Below are 19,091 nucleotides of genomic sequence, written 5' to 3'. Positions count from 1 at the left end.
CATAGGCTAGCAAGGAATTGTAATAATGTGATTTTGAGGGCTTCCCTTGCTGTTTGGTACACAGTCTGAGTGCTAAAAAGATGTGACACTCCTAAGGCATTTCCACTGATTATGAGTCTGCATTTAAAAGCTTTGGCGTAATAAAAAAAAAAAAAAGTTAACTTGAGTCTTTCTCCAGAGGTAGTTTGTTAATGTCTCTGTTCTTTTTCTCTGATTTATTTATCTTTCTTCCTCTTAATGTCTACTTTTCCACCTTCTTTTCTTCACTCTGTTCTTATTCCCTCTTCCGTTGGCTTTCTTTTTCTTTCCTGCTCTCCACTGTGGCTTTATCTCTTCATCTATTGTAGCGATGTATTGCAGTACCCCAGACTCCCCGCACCACGGCTCTGTAGTAAGACAAACTGGGGGTCATCTTAACAGCATGGTGACATGGGCTTGTGACAGGGGGTACAAGCTGATTGGGAAAAGCACAGCTGAATGCAAGAAGACCTCCTATGGTTACTACGCCTGGGATGCACCAGTTCCTGCATGTCAAGGTAACCTCATCCTACCTGGCTACTTGTGTTTTTTTTTGTTGTTTTTTTTTTTTTTGTTTTACTTGCAACATTATCTAGCATCTACATCCAATGTTCTGGTGATTGGCTCTACAACCATGTCCTTTTCAGGTGAAATGACATGCACATAAAGCACACAAGAGTCTCAGCTCAAATCCAATCCCTGTGTAGTTAGCGGTTGAACTGAATCCAACCTGATTGAGAGCCAGCTTCCTGTCAGGTGGAAATTAAACAAAAATCAATCTTCGCATCTTTGTCAATTTCCACTTCCTTAAATTACTTGCTAACTTGCCGTCAACACATGGAGTCTGCCGCTGCTTTGTCTACCCTCACCGAACTGCTCTCCTTTATGCACACACGTCAGTGTTTGTGTATTTCCTGTGCCTCGTGGCTGCGGCCACACTCAGACTCAGACACACACTCAAACACCAACAGATGGTGTCATCAATTGCGTTTTATCTTGACGCGGTGAAATCAAAATATGTATTTCAAATAGATTTAAAAACATTTCACACCTGTGATTGATTCCATCAGTTTGCTAATTGGGCACAGCTTTTCCAAAGCACGTAGAGCCAAGCTTCCCTGCAGATAAACTGATATATTATACAGTTGATGCCCATCTGGTTATGAGCTTAGATCCCAGCAATTATATTCTAGTTATCTCAGAGATGACACAAACATAAAAAATTTATGTTTATGTAAGTTTAGTATTCATTGGCATTTGTTGAACTGTGACCATGAAGATACAATAGATAACCAATCAACATTAGTTATCACTAGCCAACATAACAGATCCATCTCCCATCACTTCCTTTGACTTGACACTGATAAAACACCTTAAAGCTGACCAGATGAAGCTTTCCTTTGCTTCTGTATCTGAGAGCAAAGTGGTCCAAATCTACTTTGTGTATTTCTGTGTTTTGCTGTGTCTGAATGTTCCTAGTTTTATAGGTTGGGAAAAGTCTGTGTTGGAAGTGTTATTGATTTTATTATGTTTTTCAATTACCTACTGCCTCACACTAAAGGAAGAAATTAAAGTGCTTTGCATACTTTCCCATTTTGTAACATTACATCCACAAACCTATATGTAATTTATTTGAATTTAATGAATTCAGCAAAATACCGCAGAACTCTGGGTGAGCTGCAGACATCTCTGATTGCATATCCCTATTAATCACAGCTGAAGAGTAAATATTTGAGCTCTAAGTTGAGCATTGTTAATATTAAGTATTAATTTTCATAATACTTACTTTTAATCTGGTTGATTTTAAATTGTATTACTCATCTGCATGTTTTATTTTTCCCATATCTTTTGTTTTTCTACATTTTCCAATATTATGAGCAGGTTTGCAGAGGCCAAATACATGCATACTATAATCAAACGTTAAGTGTAAGAACCAGAGACTCTCTCGCAGCACTATTATAAAAGCAGGTGTCAAAGCTGGATGGCATTCTGTGAAATGTAACACCTTGAAATAGAAGTTTTGACAGGTGCAACTCATTTTGTTCATGATATAACTCAGTTCCATTAAGTGCTTCACTAAGCCCACCGCATTGAGGTATCAAGCATAGTACTGGGGCTCTGGCATTGACTCAATTTACTTCAGTGCAGATGTTATTAATGCTGCTAATTACACATGAGCTGTCTCTGCCGTGATATCTTGAAGGGTCTGCAATGAATGAGGTTGGCTGTCAAAATTCTACAGTGGCTGGTTGGAGCAAGTTGAGGAATTATATCTTGTTGAATTTGTACGCCCTGAAATTGTTATCCTTAGAAAGTAAAAGAAACGACTTCTCGTGTAAATTATAAAACCTGACAGGGCTTGTGTGCTACAACAGCCTTCACAAAACGAGTGTTTTTTCTTCACGAATGTTTAGCTGTCAAGCCGGTGCACCTACCTCACCCGTTGTAGGCTGCTATCTAACACACGTCTTCTGCTCCGCATAAACATGTGCCGACAATGGTCCTCTTGCCACCTCTAGCTGTGTCATGCGGTGTGCCCAGTGCGCCAGTGAACGGAGGTGTGCTTGCTGCTGATTACTCTGTCGGCACACGGGTGACCTACTTCTGCAACAGTGGCTACCGGCTGTCCTCCAAAGAACTGACGACCACAGTCTGCCAGCCAGACGGCACCTGGAGCAATCACAACAAGATACCCCGATGCATCGGTGAGTGCAAGAGGCTGCTTGGAGGATTGAAAGGGACAGGGAGGGTGGAGGGTGATTTAGGAAGACATGGTAATCTCAAAAAACCACATGGATATGCAGTGAGGAGCTGAGAGAAGATGATAGGAAAATATTTTGTCTGAATGAGGAACGTACATAAATCTTACTAAATTTATTGAGAGCTATAATCTTGATAAACCTCCCGGTAGTTTCCAACTTCCTGAAAGCCACTGGAGTATGATAGTTTAACAAATCTGTCTGTCATATAAATATGGAGTAAGTCCTTGAGGACAATGATTTAAACATTTATTAAAAAAAAACATTAACTTGCTGCAATATGATGAGACAGGTGAATAATAGTTAAGAGGAAATCTGTTCACAGCGGGGTACAGGTTTGATATTCCAGTGCACCTCTTCCAAGTTAGAAAGTCAGAGCAAACCGTGATTGACAATATTATTTTCTTCTGAGACCAATGTTTATTTCTGTTTGTGTTTATCTCGCAGTAACAAATGGAAACAGAATTTTAAAAGCCCTATTGGATTAGAATGTGATTTTATTTATTTTGTTCTTTTATTGTTTTATTGCCCTGCTTCTAAATTTGTCTTGGAGCAGAATTGTCTTTCAACCTACTTTATTTTCACCCAACAGTGATGATGTGCCCCAGTCTTAGTTCCTTCTCCCTGGACCACGGGAGATGGAGGATAGTCAACGGTTCGCACTATGAATACGGAACTAAAATAATCTTCACCTGCAACCCTGGGTACTATCGGGTCGGTCCCGCCCACATCCAGTGTCTGGCCAATGGAGCTTGGAGCTGGAGAAGTGAGAGGCCCCGGTGTAGAAGTGAGTAGAGTTTAGCTTTCCATTACAAAAACTACCAGCAATAATGTACAGATTTTTGTATCTTTGGATGGATCTGAAAAAAAAACAACTAATCAATTTTAAAAAGAAAACTGAATTTTAAGAGAATGAAAAGGTTTTGAATTTCTTGTAAATACTCTCTAATCCACACGTGATCAACATTAACCATGAGCAGATCATGTTATTGAAATTCATTGTTGTGTATTGATTGTATTTTTATTTATCAATTCACCCCCAAAAAAGAATGTTTCAAATAACCCATTTTCAAAACAGTATATTAAACATGAAACCGTTTTGAAACAACTCTGTTATTTTATCTACTTCACCATTTAATTAATATAAATTATCTCAGTTAAAATGTTCATGCAAGATTGATTTTTTTTTTCTTTTTTAAAAAGTAATAAAAATAATAAAGCCACTGTAAACAAATCATCTCAGGTGTAAAGGTTCATTAAACAGAATTTACCAAAATACTTGAAGAATACATGTCACGTTCATATTTGACCTAAAACATTATTTTATTGATTCTCTTTTGTGTTCTTCACCTATTCTGGTCCCAGTCTGTGTTAGGTATTGTTTACTGCCCTAGTGGACACTAACATTTTTCTGCTGCCATGAGGACTCCTTTTTTTGTTTGTTTTTGTTTTTGTTTTGAGGCAGTGAATAGCTTGTGTAATGGCAGAACAGGATGCCAGCAAGTGTTATTAAAGATGTTTGGACAAAGGAAAACACCATCATTATCCTCCCAGTGAAATAGTACAGGTCAGCTTTTATCACATTATGGTCGGTAAGATGGGTGTAAATCACTGTGCTCTCCCATTGACTCCAAAGATGTAAGCCATCTTCTAGCTCATCCTTTATTCTGTTTCTGCTGCTCACTCTTCTGGGGGTGTCTTCTGTCTCCTTCCTCTTCTTTGTACCATCCTCTTCATCTTATTGCAGTTATTTCCTGTGGCGATCTTCCTACTCCTCCTAATGGGAAGAAAATCGGGACGCAGACTACCTTTGGAGCATCAGCTATTTTCAGCTGTAACCTTGGCTATGTTTTAACTGAATCTACAGTTAGGGAGTGTCTTCTGTCTGGCCTTTGGAGTGGGATGGACACTCAGTGTCTAGGTAAGTACGTTCTAAATGTTCTTGACCGAGGTCAGAAACTGCTGGCAAGTGTCTCAGAATAAATAAGAGCATTTCTGATTGGGCCAACAAGAATAGAAACAGATGGGGAAGCAGTAGGTGGATATAATTGCCTCTGTTGCTAAGTGCATATGGCCAGTGTCAATAAAAACTCTGGAAGATGTACATTTTTTATGGTCCACTATTGACTTCATATTTGCTCTGAATGAGGCCTCTGTTACGCTTCAAACTGTTGCAGAGCCTGCTGAGAAAATAATGAAAGCTTTGTGTTCCAAATGTTCAAGTACCTTTAGCAACAACCTGCAGAGAAATGGATTAAATTACCATATAGGCAGCATTCATGTTTGTGAAGTTTATAATATATAGTAACAGTCTTTCTGAATTTGTGGAACATCATCCAAGAAGTTCTGGCAAAGTTTACCTCAGTAAGTATTTAAACAGGAAAACACCCTGCAGCTTTGCATACCAAAGAAGTCCTAGCTTTTTCCGTTTTTCCTCAAGTTACAGCAACTCATTTCTATAAATATTATTATTGGGACATTGTTTGATGGACCAACACAAAGGTCCATCAAACCTTTGTGTTTGATGGACTTTTGTCCATCAAACACAAAAAGACACTTAAGCAGTGTCTTTTCTGCTTAAGTACACAGAGAAGACACATAGTTGTCAATATTTGTTTTAATTAGAAGACTTCTCAAGATTTTGTCTCGAGAAGTCTTTTAATTAGTAGAGATTTCTAGCTTATGTATAAAAATACTGTTCTATGAAGACCTTAGGAGTTTATTAGAGAACATAAGTAAATAAAACGGCTTTAAGAAGACCATATAACACAACAGATACATCAGATATAAAGTTGTTGAGGTTATAAAACAATATGCAAAGCTTTTAACAAATTGCAGAGCACTGTTCAATCTTCATTTGATGATAAAAAAATTGTGGCCTCAATTAACATGACACTAATTGTAAGATCACTCCGCCCACATGGAAATGCAATTCAGGTAGAGCCAGCTTCTGACAAACAAACATGTAGTGAAGCTCTGTGCCTTATAAACCAACATTAAGGCAAAAATGTTTCAATCGAGTCATACATTTAATGTTATCTATGAAAAACCACGGAGAAATCTCTGTTAAAACCAAAGTCTTTTGCATAACTTTAAGTAGAGTTCGTGGCATACATGTTTTAATGCTGCCATATTGTTGCTCATGTGCAAAACTGGTAGAAACGTATCATTCAAGTTGTAATTGCAATAAAAAATTGTGGGGTGTGCTGAATACTAATGCACGTCATATTTATAATGTGAAAAATCATTTATTTTTCAACTGAACGATTATACACTCAGTTATTTGAGCATCAGTAAAATTCCAATAAATGGCATTAGAATATGTCATTATAATGGGAAATTAATTTGAAAACATTTTAGGGTTATGAATTCTTTCTCAAAGCATTGTTCATAATTTGATTATCTGAATTCAAAGTCATGTTGGAGCTGAGCGTTAAGATTTTCTGGACACTAGTGACATTAGTCCTCTTTGTAGTTGTGTTATGTGGCACCATTTCTTTTTGCTTGGCTCAAGGTTTGATCAGTTCATTAAAAGTGAAGCACCTTTTGCTTGGCTTGTAATCTGACTGGTGAGGTTAACTGAGCACCTTCTGGTAAAGTCGCCTACTTCAGCACTATCTTCATAGAAATCTCGCTGCTCTCAATTGGAGTGTGATAATAAAATGCTCCACTGAATTTCTCAGTGCAGGAATGAATTAGGGAAATAAGGTTCTCCAGGTTTCAAGTGGCAGCAGAAATGTCACCAAGTGATCCCTCTTCTCTAAAACAAGAGGATATATTGTGGCTGCAAGCAACATGATTATGTGCACAGTTTTTTTTTTTTTTGGAATTGCGGATGTGCACCTTTCTTTGTGTTGTAGGTTGGACAACTAAAGCCAAAGCCAGTGTAAATTTTGATTTAACATTTCAGAAATAATGAGCTCAAATATGCGTTCCAAATACAATACATGTTATGACTAAACTAATTTAACCTGTCTGCATTAAAATTCATAGACCTTTTAAAAACATGCCCCCGCATTTCATTTTCTTACATTGTTGTCAAATTGTATTTAAATGTTAAAGTGCAATCAAAATTGTGTGTATCCTTCAGCTGCCATCTATTAGTAGCAAAGCCGCTAAAACTCATTGTTCTCACTGTTAGAAAGCCAAATTGAATCAGTTCACCACATGAATGACTGAGTGCAATTGCATTTGTTGTTTTCAAACTAATTTTATTTCCTGGCAAAAGGTGCACCACCTTATTAGTGTACATTTGTTATATATCACAAATGCCACACTCTACGTAATTTATTTTTTCTTTCATAGGAAATGTCCTATTTGTGAAAAAAGGAAGCCATAAATTGAGAGAGGAAAAAGAACAATGAGCAGGAACAAAGGGTAATGGGCTATTTTTCTTTACTCTTCTGCAGCTGGTCACTGTGGCATCCCAGAGCAGATTGTGAATGGCCAGGTTATTGGGGACAATTTTGGCTACAGAGACACAGTGGTTTACCAATGCAACCCCGGGTTCAGGCTTATTGGTTCCTCTGTTCGCATCTGTCAGCAGGATCACAACTGGTCTGGACATCTCCCAGTTTGTATATGTAAGTACATTATTGGCACTACTTTCTCGAAATGGCTCACTGCGAGTGTGTGGGTCTATGAGTTTTTATGTTTATTTCAGATGATAGAATGTATATTTATAGATTGAAAAATAGGGGATTTTGTTTGGGCTTGATTCCTGATCTCTGGTTTTGTGTTGCCTTGGTCCGCTAATATATACTATAGGCCATTTGTCCTACTCTTCTGGAACAATGCCATATACCTACTAAGTACACAAAGTGGATTCTTAATATTTATTTCAAGTCTTCACAACAAATTTTAGATGGCACAATATCATTTAGAATAACTGCTGACATTTGATCTGCTTCAGACTTCATTAAATTTCACTTCGTCCAGTCTTACTTTCACACCAAGGAATGTTGTTAGATGGTTGGGCTTTGGGATAATGCAATCACTGATTGAAAATTATCAGATTTATTTTTTATTTTTTTTGCTTTGTTTTCTTCAGCATTCAGAGCTGATCAAGTTGAAACTCACCAACTGATTTCTCTGTGTATATCACATTTTTTGTCTATTTCTTTTTTACCCCAAGGTCTTCTACTTTTGCTCGAAAGACTCTTACATTAATAGCCAAAACGTGAACAGCTAATGTAATTTTCAGTATAATCATATTTTTAGTGGATTGAAATTTTCCATAGTAGTTGTTCGTGACTTGAATTCTTATTCCCTCTTTACCCTATGAGTTTAATTATAAGTACAGTGACATGACAGTTGGCAAATTATGACCTCAGTCATGGCGTGTTGCTCCTTTGCTACATTTTATCTTTTTTTTAATTTTTTTTATTTCTTTCCAACACGTACCTTTTTGGTCTTTCACAACTCAGCTGTCACTTGCGGCCACCCTGGCAGCCCTATTTATGGCCGCACCACAGGCGATGGCTTCAACTACAATGATGTTGTGCGCTTTGCCTGCAACAAAGGCTACACCCTGGAGGGACCCTCTACAGCTCAATGCCAGGCAAACCGCCAGTGGAGCCATCAGCCTCCGACATGCAGAGGTAAGGTCCTCGCCACGGAGCACCTGCTGAATTTATAAATACTTGCCAGTTTGACAGCATTTAGGTACCAGAGGGACACGTTTGCACTTTGATAGTTGAACTCTGCCTTCTTCACCATATCTGCTGTTGGCGTTGAATGTACCGTTTGTGGATGTAAGAGAAACCAGACTCAAACTGGGAACATATGTGAAGGGTTTTGATTAATTAGATGCAGCTTTAACAGCTTATTTGCTATCAGAAATGGAGCATATTCAAAGAGCAGAGTATTTCATCTACTAAAGCTGTTTTTTTTTTTTCTGTGTATTTCTTTCCATAACAAAGGCCATGTTTATCTAATGCTTCTCTATTTATGTAAGGTTAGCCAAAAGGAAAGCAGGTAGCTGCCAGATAACAGAAATAGGATCCAGGCTGGAGCAAGTGCTAGAGCAGAATGAGAAAATCTTTCCAGGTCTTCTGGGATTATCCTGTTATCTGAAGCTAGAGTAGCCACAAAAATGATTCATCCTCCAGATGTATCAAACTCATTCACAAATCAGTAGATGACGACTTGTTGCTTACTCTGACATGGGCAACAAATAGGTATTTGGCTACGTAAAAAAGTTGCACTAAATACTTACAGTATGCATGATCTTAAAACTTGTTTTTTCAACAGATCATCATGTAATGAAGCCACAGCATCAAAACTAAAAAGTATCAGTAATCATAGCAGAATGTATGGAAACTTTATCATCCTTCCAGCTATTTCTTCAACAGTTCTTTTTTTGTCAAATGACATAACATTATTACTTTAACATATTCAAATCTTAGAATATAATAAATGACATAACATCGCAGACATTCAGCTACATAACATCTTTGGGTTTTTCTGAGCTTTGTCCAGGGGTGATCTAGACAGTTTTATGTGTTTTTGCCCCATCATAACAGAGAACAATCCTTATTTGTACATGTATAGAGAATAATGTTCTGCACATAAACTTAGCTCTAGGATTATGCCACAAACATATGTGATTCATATGATATAACCCTGATGGTTCTTTTTATACAAAATCACCCATTAATTCATTCAGAATTAAATCCTATTGATGTTGGTTTTGTTGGAATTTATACATATTAAGACATTTAGTTATTTTTAACGTAAATACGACTGCAAAGATGGATTCAATAAAGGATGTGACACTGTCATGTACCTTTGTCAAAATATGTTCCCAGAAATATGTTCTCCCATGAAGCCAACACGTCACTCATTTCTACTTAAGAGACACTTTGGAATAATTTCACCTTCATCTAATTTCAGCTGAGCCACCTTGTCAGTAATGACGTCTTGGAGACTTCTTCTGCTTTTAGAATGGTTGCTTTTGTCTGACAATAGACAATATATGTTAATTTGGTTTTCATGAAGCAGCATGAGCATCTATTATTATCGGAGGTGCCAAATATAGCCCATGCTTACCTTTCATTCTGTTCATTAAACAGAATAATCCACTGTTTAGGTCATGTGGACAGTTTTATTTTTAACTCGCAAGCTTGCTGACAGATAACACTTATGCAAATTAGGATCCAAGCAAAGGATGCAGTGTGAACAGTTTCCAGGAAATATCCCTTGTGAAATGTGCGAAGGGATTTAGGCAGAATGCCACATTACTATTTTGTGTGTCCTTTTTACTTAATGTTTTGTTAAAGGGAAATTATTCCTGACAAATGGCTGTTTCATAGCAGCTTTCATATAAGCAGGGTACACTAATAACTGAGATACATCTATCATACTAAATTGATCAAACAAATGGTTAGAAAGCACGTATTAGCTTTCTGTGGGTCTAGATGTGTGAAAATGAGAGTTTGTACATTCTTTGTTTTCTTAAATTATACACAATGGCAGACCTCCCCCTCTAAAAGCTCTGCCAGGCAAATGGCCTCTGTGTACTAGTTCGCCCTAATTGAAATTATGCAATATGCATGCATTTAGGGGAAAGCCTGCCTATGTTTATGTTTATATATGTAAATTACAGCCAGAGTCAATTACAGTCCTCGAGACCAGAAACGTTTGCATTACACATATTTGGAAAAAAATTAAATAAATAAATAAAGGAGTGTCCAATAAAAGCTGATGGTAGTTTTGTTGCTGAAGAAGAAAAAATTAAATGAAGTAAAACAGCCTTTACAAAAGCTGTGGAGAGAAGTCACATGTTTGAATGAATCATTAAAACCTCTTGCTGTACCTAAGCAAAACAGTTATTCTGAATGTGATTCCTTCCTTATAAAGTCAAATGTTCTTTTAGTTTAGTTCTAGTTTTGTTTTAGTTTAGTTCTTTTAGTCATTATTCATCTAAAAATATGTACATATGAACAGAAAAATATTTATTTTCTTTTGTTAACATCTGCATTTGTTGTTTCTGGCTGAAAAGAGAAAAACTACTTTAGTGCACATTGCTTGCATGCTGTGGACTTGACAAGGGTGTTTGATCCTGCATATATTTGATGCACTCAGCTTTTTAAGTTTGGTACAGAAATGAACCAAACAGTGTGGGCTAAACAACTGAGGAGATTGCACTGCCTTGTGAATTCACCCCTCTGTCTTGATTGTCTGCTTGCATTCGCAGTGGGCACCATATGCTTCTCTGTGGCATTGCAACAATGTAGTTATGGAAACTGTTTAGGACATAACAGCACATCTGATAAAGTAGTCCTCTATTATATGATGAAGTTTTTCCTCTGCACATTTATTTTGGTGGAAATATGTTTTCACCAAAAAGATAATTGTTTTTTTGTTTTTTTTGGTGGGTTTTTATTTATTTATTTTTTCTGAACATGGTTAAGCTAAACAAGACATTCTGAAGTTATTAAGGGTTTTAATGGCATGTATTTATATTTCTTCACAGTGGTCAACTGCACAGATCCAGGCATCCCTGCTAACTCTATCCGAGAGAGTAAAATTGAACATGGGAACTTCACATTTGGCAGTGTTGTGTTCTACGACTGCAACCCCGGATATTACCTGTTCGGTTCATCCGTGCTCACCTGCCAGCCAATGGGCCACTGGGACAAACCTCTCCCAGAATGCATTGGTAAAATGGACATTTCTTTCCAATACACTAATGGAACATTTATATCCTAGAGTGTCTAATTCGACAGGTAATCCTTGTTCTGTTAACATTTGCTTCCAGTTTTACAGGTAAAAGTGTTTAAGTCCTCCACTTTGTAAAATCTGTTTAAACTTTTGAATCAGTTCTTATTATGCTTCTCCAAAGCAAAACACTAAACTTAAATCAACTTTGCAGTGTGAACTTCAGCGTTTTCCTTGCTGTGTAATTCTGTATAATAATTCTGCATAATAACCCCCTGGTTATTATGCATTCTGTTAATGCCCGAGTCTACCAACAATAATCACCTATTTCTATTGAAATTATCTGAAGTATAGCTCTACATTTTCCACACAGGCTGAAATAGCACTTAATTTCATGGTAGAGAGACGAAGCTCATCATTTATTTTATCAAATCAAATCCTAATTAAAGAGGCACGCAGAAGTGTCTATCACGTGTTTTGAAACTTGCTTCAGGCATCATTGACGGTTCGGTTATGGTTTGTGTTTACTGAATTAAAGAAACTTACTTCGCATTAGGACGACTCAGACCAAAGGCAAACAAGCATAGAAAGTAGAAAAATAATATAATTAGTTTTTTTGTTTTTAAACAAAGCCGTGAATGAAGAAAAAGCTTACATTTTACAATAATGTTTCAAGTTATCGGTGTTTCTTGTGTCTGTTGCCATATGTATTGCTTAGCATTTTATAAACAATACTGATATATTTTTTTCTGCTTTCCATGTTGTGTATTAAAAATAACAGTAAACTCCCCTCTTACCTCAATCCTTCCCACATCCCACTCAGCCCCCAAAAAGAAAAAAAGTCTGAACTGAGATATTAGCAAATCCCGTAAGCTTGCTGATGCACAGGTAAGCAGATACAAGTAGATCACCTTTAAGTGCACAGGACATATTTCAATCATTGAATGAAACTTCTGCAACTGATCAATGTCAGTAAATTGTTAGCAATTCATTTATAACAAGACCAAATAACTGGTCACAGACACATATAGCCAGGGAAGCAGTAGACACAACCTCAAGTATGAAAAATCCAGTTGCTTTTAATGTTTGGCACCTATTAAATATGCATTATTTCACATTCCATCTCCACTGTTCCATTGGTACAGCTATACAGACTTTCATGCAGCTTGTTATATTGCAAAACAAATACATTTATTTAATAAACAACTACGAAAAGCCAAAAGATCAAGGTGACTGCAGTAGATGATGCACTGTTTCAGTTTCTTCTTCTTGAAAGAAAAAAAAAACCTGATAGATACCACAATAAAGCGACAAGTCTCAGCTTTGATGTCACTTTCTTAGTGCAAAAGAACTGAGGTTGACACTGCTGTCTGAACACAAACAGTAGTACTTAATTTGAAAAGAGTTTTTTTTTCTCCCTTAAGAAGCTGTGTGTAGTCTCAACTGAGATGGTGTTTGGTTATTCTTAAGCATTAAAAATCCTCAAGAGAAATATGTCTGCCTTATAAATCTATTGAAAACCATTTGCACACTCAAATTATGACCATAACTTAGCAGGAGTGCATATAAATCTCTGAGTCTGAGAGGCTGGTTTGTGGTTAGACTAAACCAAATAAATCAATGAAACAGTCAGATGTAGTGAACTAAAGCAAAGTACTTACAAAACCCCCCAGATCTGATTATTATTATTTAATGCAAGTATGCAGGAACGAACACATAAAAGTTGCTGACGTGACGGTCAGGAGATTTTTCAGGACAGAGATCAGCTGACCTTAAGTCTGACTGAGCAATGTTAAACATGTTTTTTATTAAGGTGGAGATGTTATCTTAGGGATTTTATAGCTGCTAAGGATTTTCTTCCAACATCTAAAATATCCTAAATGCGTCTCATAGTCTGTACAATGGGTTGCAAAAGTGATATTTTCTACATTTTGCCACAATACCAACTCAAAACTTAATTTTATTAGAATCTGGCCCTTATGTAAGAGTTGCAGAAAAACTAAAGTTAGAAAGAAAGCTTTACTAAATTCCATTCGTATTTTGTCAGAAGAATACATCCAAGCAGAGAAGTACTGGAAGGAATTGGATTAAAGCAAATTTGCATGTTAAAATGGCCCAATCAACTTGTAGTCAATTTGTAGCATGACTTGAAAACTGATACCCTGATGCTCTCTGATCAAAGCAACTGAGCTTGAGATGTTTTCCAAAAACAAATTGGCAAAAATATTCATATAAATATGTGCTTTTAATTGTAATTACTTGTAATTGTAGCAAAAGGTGGTTCTATCATGACTGAATAGAAACACACCACCGTTTTTGATCAATTGAATAGATTTTTAATTTGTAGAAAATGTTTCTTTATTCTACTGTGTGAATCTGTGTGGCATTTCAGGTTTGAAAGGATTGAATAATTTTGCAGGGCACCGTAATTGTCATCTGCTTATGAAGACGAAGCCTTCAGCATAACATTTTGCTCTTACCACGTCTCCCTGACAGTAGTGTAACCCTATGCAAATTTAAAATTTTACTTGACAATGTAATGACCCATCCAGGTGTTCTTTATATGATTTAACTGAAATGAAGGGCCATAGGAACAGCACTCTTTAATGTCCAATGAACTTACAGTGTGAACTATAAAATCTGATTTTCTCATGAATGTGTGCTCAAATTACTCTATTTAAGCAACTCTGATGCTAATTCGCAATTCAAAGCACTTTATTAGAGGGATACTTGCTAAATTTAACAGAGCTTCCCTGAGCATTACTGTATCATTCTCTGTGCTGTAAGATGGAGTAAGAATGTTGAGCTTTCTTTAATCTTCCTCTCATAGAAAATACTGTTTGTGCGTGTGTGTGTGTGTGTGTGTGTGTACAAATAAACAAGATTTATTAAGTTAGTCCTTCTGCTGCTCCCCTCATGCAGAGGTTGATTGCGGCCACCCAGGCACGCCACCCCATGCAGCGATCACAGGAGAGAAGTTTACGTTTGGCTCCAGAGTGCGCTACTCCTGTCGCGACGACCGTCAGCTCATCGGAGAGTCATCGCTTACCTGCCAACTGAACGGACACTGGAGTGGCCCACTGCCCCACTGCTCAGGTACGCTGTACCACACAAACATTTTGTGGTATTTTACACCCATTACAAAAGCTGATTTTTTGGGGGGCGCGGGGGGGTTTCCCCCATTGAACAAAAAGTCAATAGCAATTCTTAATCTAACTGACTGCACTACTAGTAGCTGACACAAAAAAGTACCAATGGGTCATTTAATTTCTCATTTAGTCTCTAAAAATGAGAAAAAAAACAAGTTATTGAATGAATGTGCAACAGAGAATTTTCATACTGCCTGAAAGATGGTGACATCTGCAGTCGGCAGTCTAATATTTTAAAAACCACAGCTAGAATTGAATAAATACAATAATCTAAGCACACATATTTAAGAAAACCCACACACAAAACTCATGAAAACTTATATTGTTCTGTAAAAGAAATGTTGTCATGCAACTGTGTGCTTTGTTATATAAAGTACCATATAACCCCTTATTCTACAGGAGTTGTAGTGTACACCCACTTCCAAAGATGAATCCAATTTTTATAGCCGCTGTATAACATTCAGCAGTGGGCTACTGGTGACCTGCTGCTCTCTGCTTCTCAACTGATTCAAGTCCTAATTGCTGTCTAGCTCCTGCATAGGATTAGGCTCTATATTCATGCGGCTCTCATTGCTTCAAGTAAACTGACATAATAAAGTACAGTAATACTCATTGTTTATATGTGCGATGAACGGGCTGCTTAGAAAACAATACAAAATGTTCATTTTAAATCTCTCATTCCTAATGATATCTGAAAATACAATGTATAGAACTAGATATCTGACAAATTACAGTTCATCCCTCACCACTTTCTGAATGTTAATTAAACAAAATTACAGTGAAATGCATTTGACTCTGTCATTATTGTAATTTTAAATAAATAGCTAGAGAAAAAAGATTGCAACCGATTATATTTGACCGAGTATCAAAATGATGGACAGCAAAAAAGTCTAACGCAAACTCTGCTAATAATTAAATTGTAAGCTGACAAAGTAAAAGTTTACATTATTTAAATAGTAAGTGGTGATTAACCACTTTTGCAAGTCATACGCACATTAGATGCATTGGTCACGCACAGCACAGCTTCATTAATTTAAAATGAAGTGCTAGCAACCCATTTTAACCCTGTTCATAACCTAAAATATTTGCTGATACAAATCAAAATGCCACTCATGAATGAATAGAAACCAAACTGATATCACTGGTTTGAGACTAAACTGATGCTAACTTGGTTTAGTCATCTGACTGAAATGTGGAACTATTTTGCTGCTCACTCGATCTACCAATCATGTAGTACTTTTTTTTAAACTAAATCCAGATCGTCTCCCTTTAGCTGTAAAGATTCCATTGCAATACTGTCTAGCTTTTATCAGGAAACTGTTTCTTTACTGACAGGACATCCCTAAAAGGCACCAAAATTAAGTCACAACTTGGCAGTGTCGACAAGCACTACAATAATATTAAAAGCCCACCTACAACACTGAAAGCATTTCTTGGCAATATTAGAAAGAAATTCGAGCTCCAAAGAGACCGTGCCAATTTAATACCATCAAATGCTACACAATGGACTTTTCTACCCTTTTTTAAAGACTCCCTTCTGTCTCAAAATATTTGACCTTTTGCTATCCACAAGTTCACTGTATACGCTAAAAGGTTTTTAACATTTCCGAACTGGCACTCCTGTGGTTTATCTCATGCTGCTGCATTTGGCAGAATGAAAAAGACCAAAGATGGTGAGCCAGTGCCAAACAGCAACTACAGACCTTTATTCTTCAGTAATTCAGTCAAAGGGAGTCTTCATCTTAAAAGAAATAACGGATAAGTGGTAACGTTGAATCTAAGTTAGCTGAAGAGGATCCTTTGTAAGTATAAATCCTTTGAAGTGAACTCCATAACCAGTTTAAACATTTTAGTTCCCAGTTTTTCATTTTGACATTTTTTTTAAAGTAAGAAAGAAGGTCTTGTAATGTGGAGCTCCCAACCTACAGCTTACCTCCACCCTTCAAGCCCTCTTTCCCCTCATCACACTTAAACGATCCTGACCATTAAAGTAGATCTTTTTATCTGAATCTTCACTTGGTTTGTTAAACTAACTGACCCACAAGTAATGTTTGTAAGCAGACTTGAGGGGTAGTTATTCTCTCTCTGTCAAAGGGCAGTTCAGTTTTTCTTCTCAATTTGGATATTTAGGTTTTACACAGGCAGTTTGAAAGTAGAGGATCTTAAGACGCTAAGGAAATGTACTTGATCGTGTCGGTCCAAATCTGTCTTACTGTCAGAGCTGTCTTCACATTTCTTGCTGGGGTGTGACAGCGGCGACAGAATGATGGGTGCCAAAGACTCGTTAGCGTCACCGGGAAGCAAAGTTTGGCCTGCGTGATTCTGTCCCACCAAAGACTTAAAGTGGCAAAAGTTGCTGAGTACTGTATTCTGGCTGTAATAGAAAGGCACTTTGTCTCATGTAAAATTTCTGCATGGGACCGAGCAGTTCTATCGACTGTTCTTCTATCCTTTAACCTGCTTTGTTCCATGTAGGATACTGTATTGTAAAAGTATGGAAGTAATGTTTTGTAAGAAAATCTGAGTGCCTAATATTTGCGTGGATTACTTTGACATTTACCTTCCCATTTTAATATTATCCTGTCAGGATAACCGTTTTTCCAAATGGCAGGCTGATGGTTTACAGTGTTGACTTGGCCTCCCACATCCCACAGCTCAGTCTAATCATATATCTAAGGGACAGATGAGAGATAGCAGTCTGCTGGAAATATTTTCATCCTTTTAACCTGTGGGATGTCAGAGCTCCAGAATGAAACCAACTTGCTCTCTGACTAAGGGTTTATTCACATCTGACACATTTGGTCTGCTTTAAAAGGGACCTATTATGGGAAATTCACTTTTAGTAAGTTTATGACTTACCATTCATAAACCGCTGCTGCATCTTTGGAGGTTGTGTGAGTGGCACAACTTTGACTGCTTCTTATGCACATCTGTTTGCAGCTATTTTCATAAAAAAAAAGAAAAAAAGTAATGACCATCTTTAGAATACCCTATAGACCTGCCCTAAGCATAATAAGTTCCCTATGCTAAATTTGTTCACATTTAGATGGAGGTAGGCAGTCTCTAGCTTCATTGGATTAGTGAGACTCCAGTCAGGGGTCTTCTTGACAAAACCGCCAAAATGGTGTTTGAACAAGATCTTATGCCTGAAGTGGTCTGGTGACGATTTGCACTTCATCAAAGTACAAATCAGGAGTGAAGGCCTGCTGGTTTCAGACCTCCACAAGAAACACAAGAACTTTTTAACTTCAGTCAAGTTCACCGCTCTCAAGCTTATTCAGCTAATTATTTTTTTTTTTGAGTTTGTCACTGCTCAATCTGTCCTTGAAGTACAATTTACATTTCAACTTCATTTGTGCGTGCACTGAAAGAAATGCTTTCACAATGAGAGTCTCCTTGTGAACGCTCAATAATCTCAATAATGCGCTCTGTTGACATTGCAGGCTGTCGTCAACGGCTAGCATTCAGTTCAGGTAGTAAATGGAAGAATTCATTGAAATTTGTTAACCTTAGTAGTATTGTGTGAAAGACAAAACTACTATTTATTTAAAATGTTGCAGTCATTAAACTCCAGTAAAAATTACATCTTTTGCGCTTTTGTCTCACGTTATGGTGTCTTTAGAGATGCAATTAATGCACGCCTTAAAAATCAAATTTAGAAGTAATACAATTTTAAGAACTTTTCTTTATTTTCTCAACTCTTACTGTACAAGTAATGTCTATAATTCCCAATTTCTGACTCTCTTGATAAATGGCATGAGTATAAAAAAGGAACCAATAATCTCAATAAAACGCTGATGTAAAAAGAAACAGAAAAACACTCCTAACTGTACCACATGTCCTAATCATAATACAAAGTTTTCAGATTATAACATTCCACTTGGCCTTATTTTCAATCTGCCTGAAAAATAGATCTTCTGAAATTGTTGTAAGAAGATCTGGTTGAGCCTTGTGATTGCAACGGGCAACCTTTAAGAAGCTGTACTCATAAGTGTTCAGACTGCTTTCCTTTCTTTGGAGACCTAAATATCAGTAGAGTGATAGTTTTAATGTTCTGGCTTTTCTTCAGAATGTAATGGATTTTTTTTAGGTAAGAAGTGAAGATGAAGCAGGGCTGCTTGCGTTTTTTTTTGTTTTTTTTTTGTCTTTTTAATCACCCATCACTTAAGTTAAGAAAGGGTTTCCATTATTTAGAAGATTAGATCAACATCCTGCTGTTTTGACAGATGAGTCTTTCTTATAATGATGATAAGCAATTCTGAATCTTATCTCTCTCTGTCATTCATTCTGAGCCGTGTGCCAACATAGCTCTGCTGCAGCCAGCTGTCTTATGAGACAGAGTAACCACATGTGCGTTTATATTAAGCATTCAACATGTCTAAAAATCAAACAGAATTGATACATTTCATTAATCGTGTTCAGAAATTCATCAGCTGTTTATCTTAAACCAAATTAATGTATTGACTTTGTTCTAAAGTATTGAACCAGCCAATGAGAAATAACT

General features: G+C 36.9%; 1 protein-coding gene across 5 annotated transcripts in view; it reads left to right on the top strand.

The window, feature by feature from the left end:
- Nucleotides 1–19,091, top strand: part of LOC103478352 (CUB and sushi domain-containing protein 3-like) — a 245,173-nt gene that overhangs the window by 175,180 nt on the left and 50,902 nt on the right. For all 5 annotated transcript variants that reach the window (XM_008432116.3, XM_081597601.1, XM_017309426.2 and 2 more), the window contains 8 exons: nt 348–536; nt 2,538–2,723; nt 3,370–3,564; nt 4,525–4,698; nt 7,187–7,360; nt 8,204–8,377; nt 11,254–11,439; nt 14,361–14,534. In XM_008432116.3, coding sequence (XP_008430338.2) covers nt 348–536; nt 2,538–2,723; nt 3,370–3,564; nt 4,525–4,698; nt 7,187–7,360; nt 8,204–8,377; nt 11,254–11,439; nt 14,361–14,534 — 1,452 coding nt within the window. The remainder of the gene's footprint in view (nt 1–347; nt 537–2,537; nt 2,724–3,369; nt 3,565–4,524; nt 4,699–7,186; nt 7,361–8,203; nt 8,378–11,253; nt 11,440–14,360; nt 14,535–19,091) is intronic.

The sequence above is a fragment of the Poecilia reticulata genome, chromosome 16 (assembly GCF_904066995.2).
Source record: "Poecilia reticulata chromosome 16, P_reticulata-male-v2, whole genome shotgun sequence".
NCBI classification, from domain to species: domain Eukaryota; kingdom Metazoa; phylum Chordata; class Actinopteri; order Cyprinodontiformes; family Poeciliidae; genus Poecilia; species Poecilia reticulata.
The sequence above is the reverse complement of the archived record's forward strand: the minus strand, read 5'-3'. Positions and strand labels throughout refer to the sequence as shown.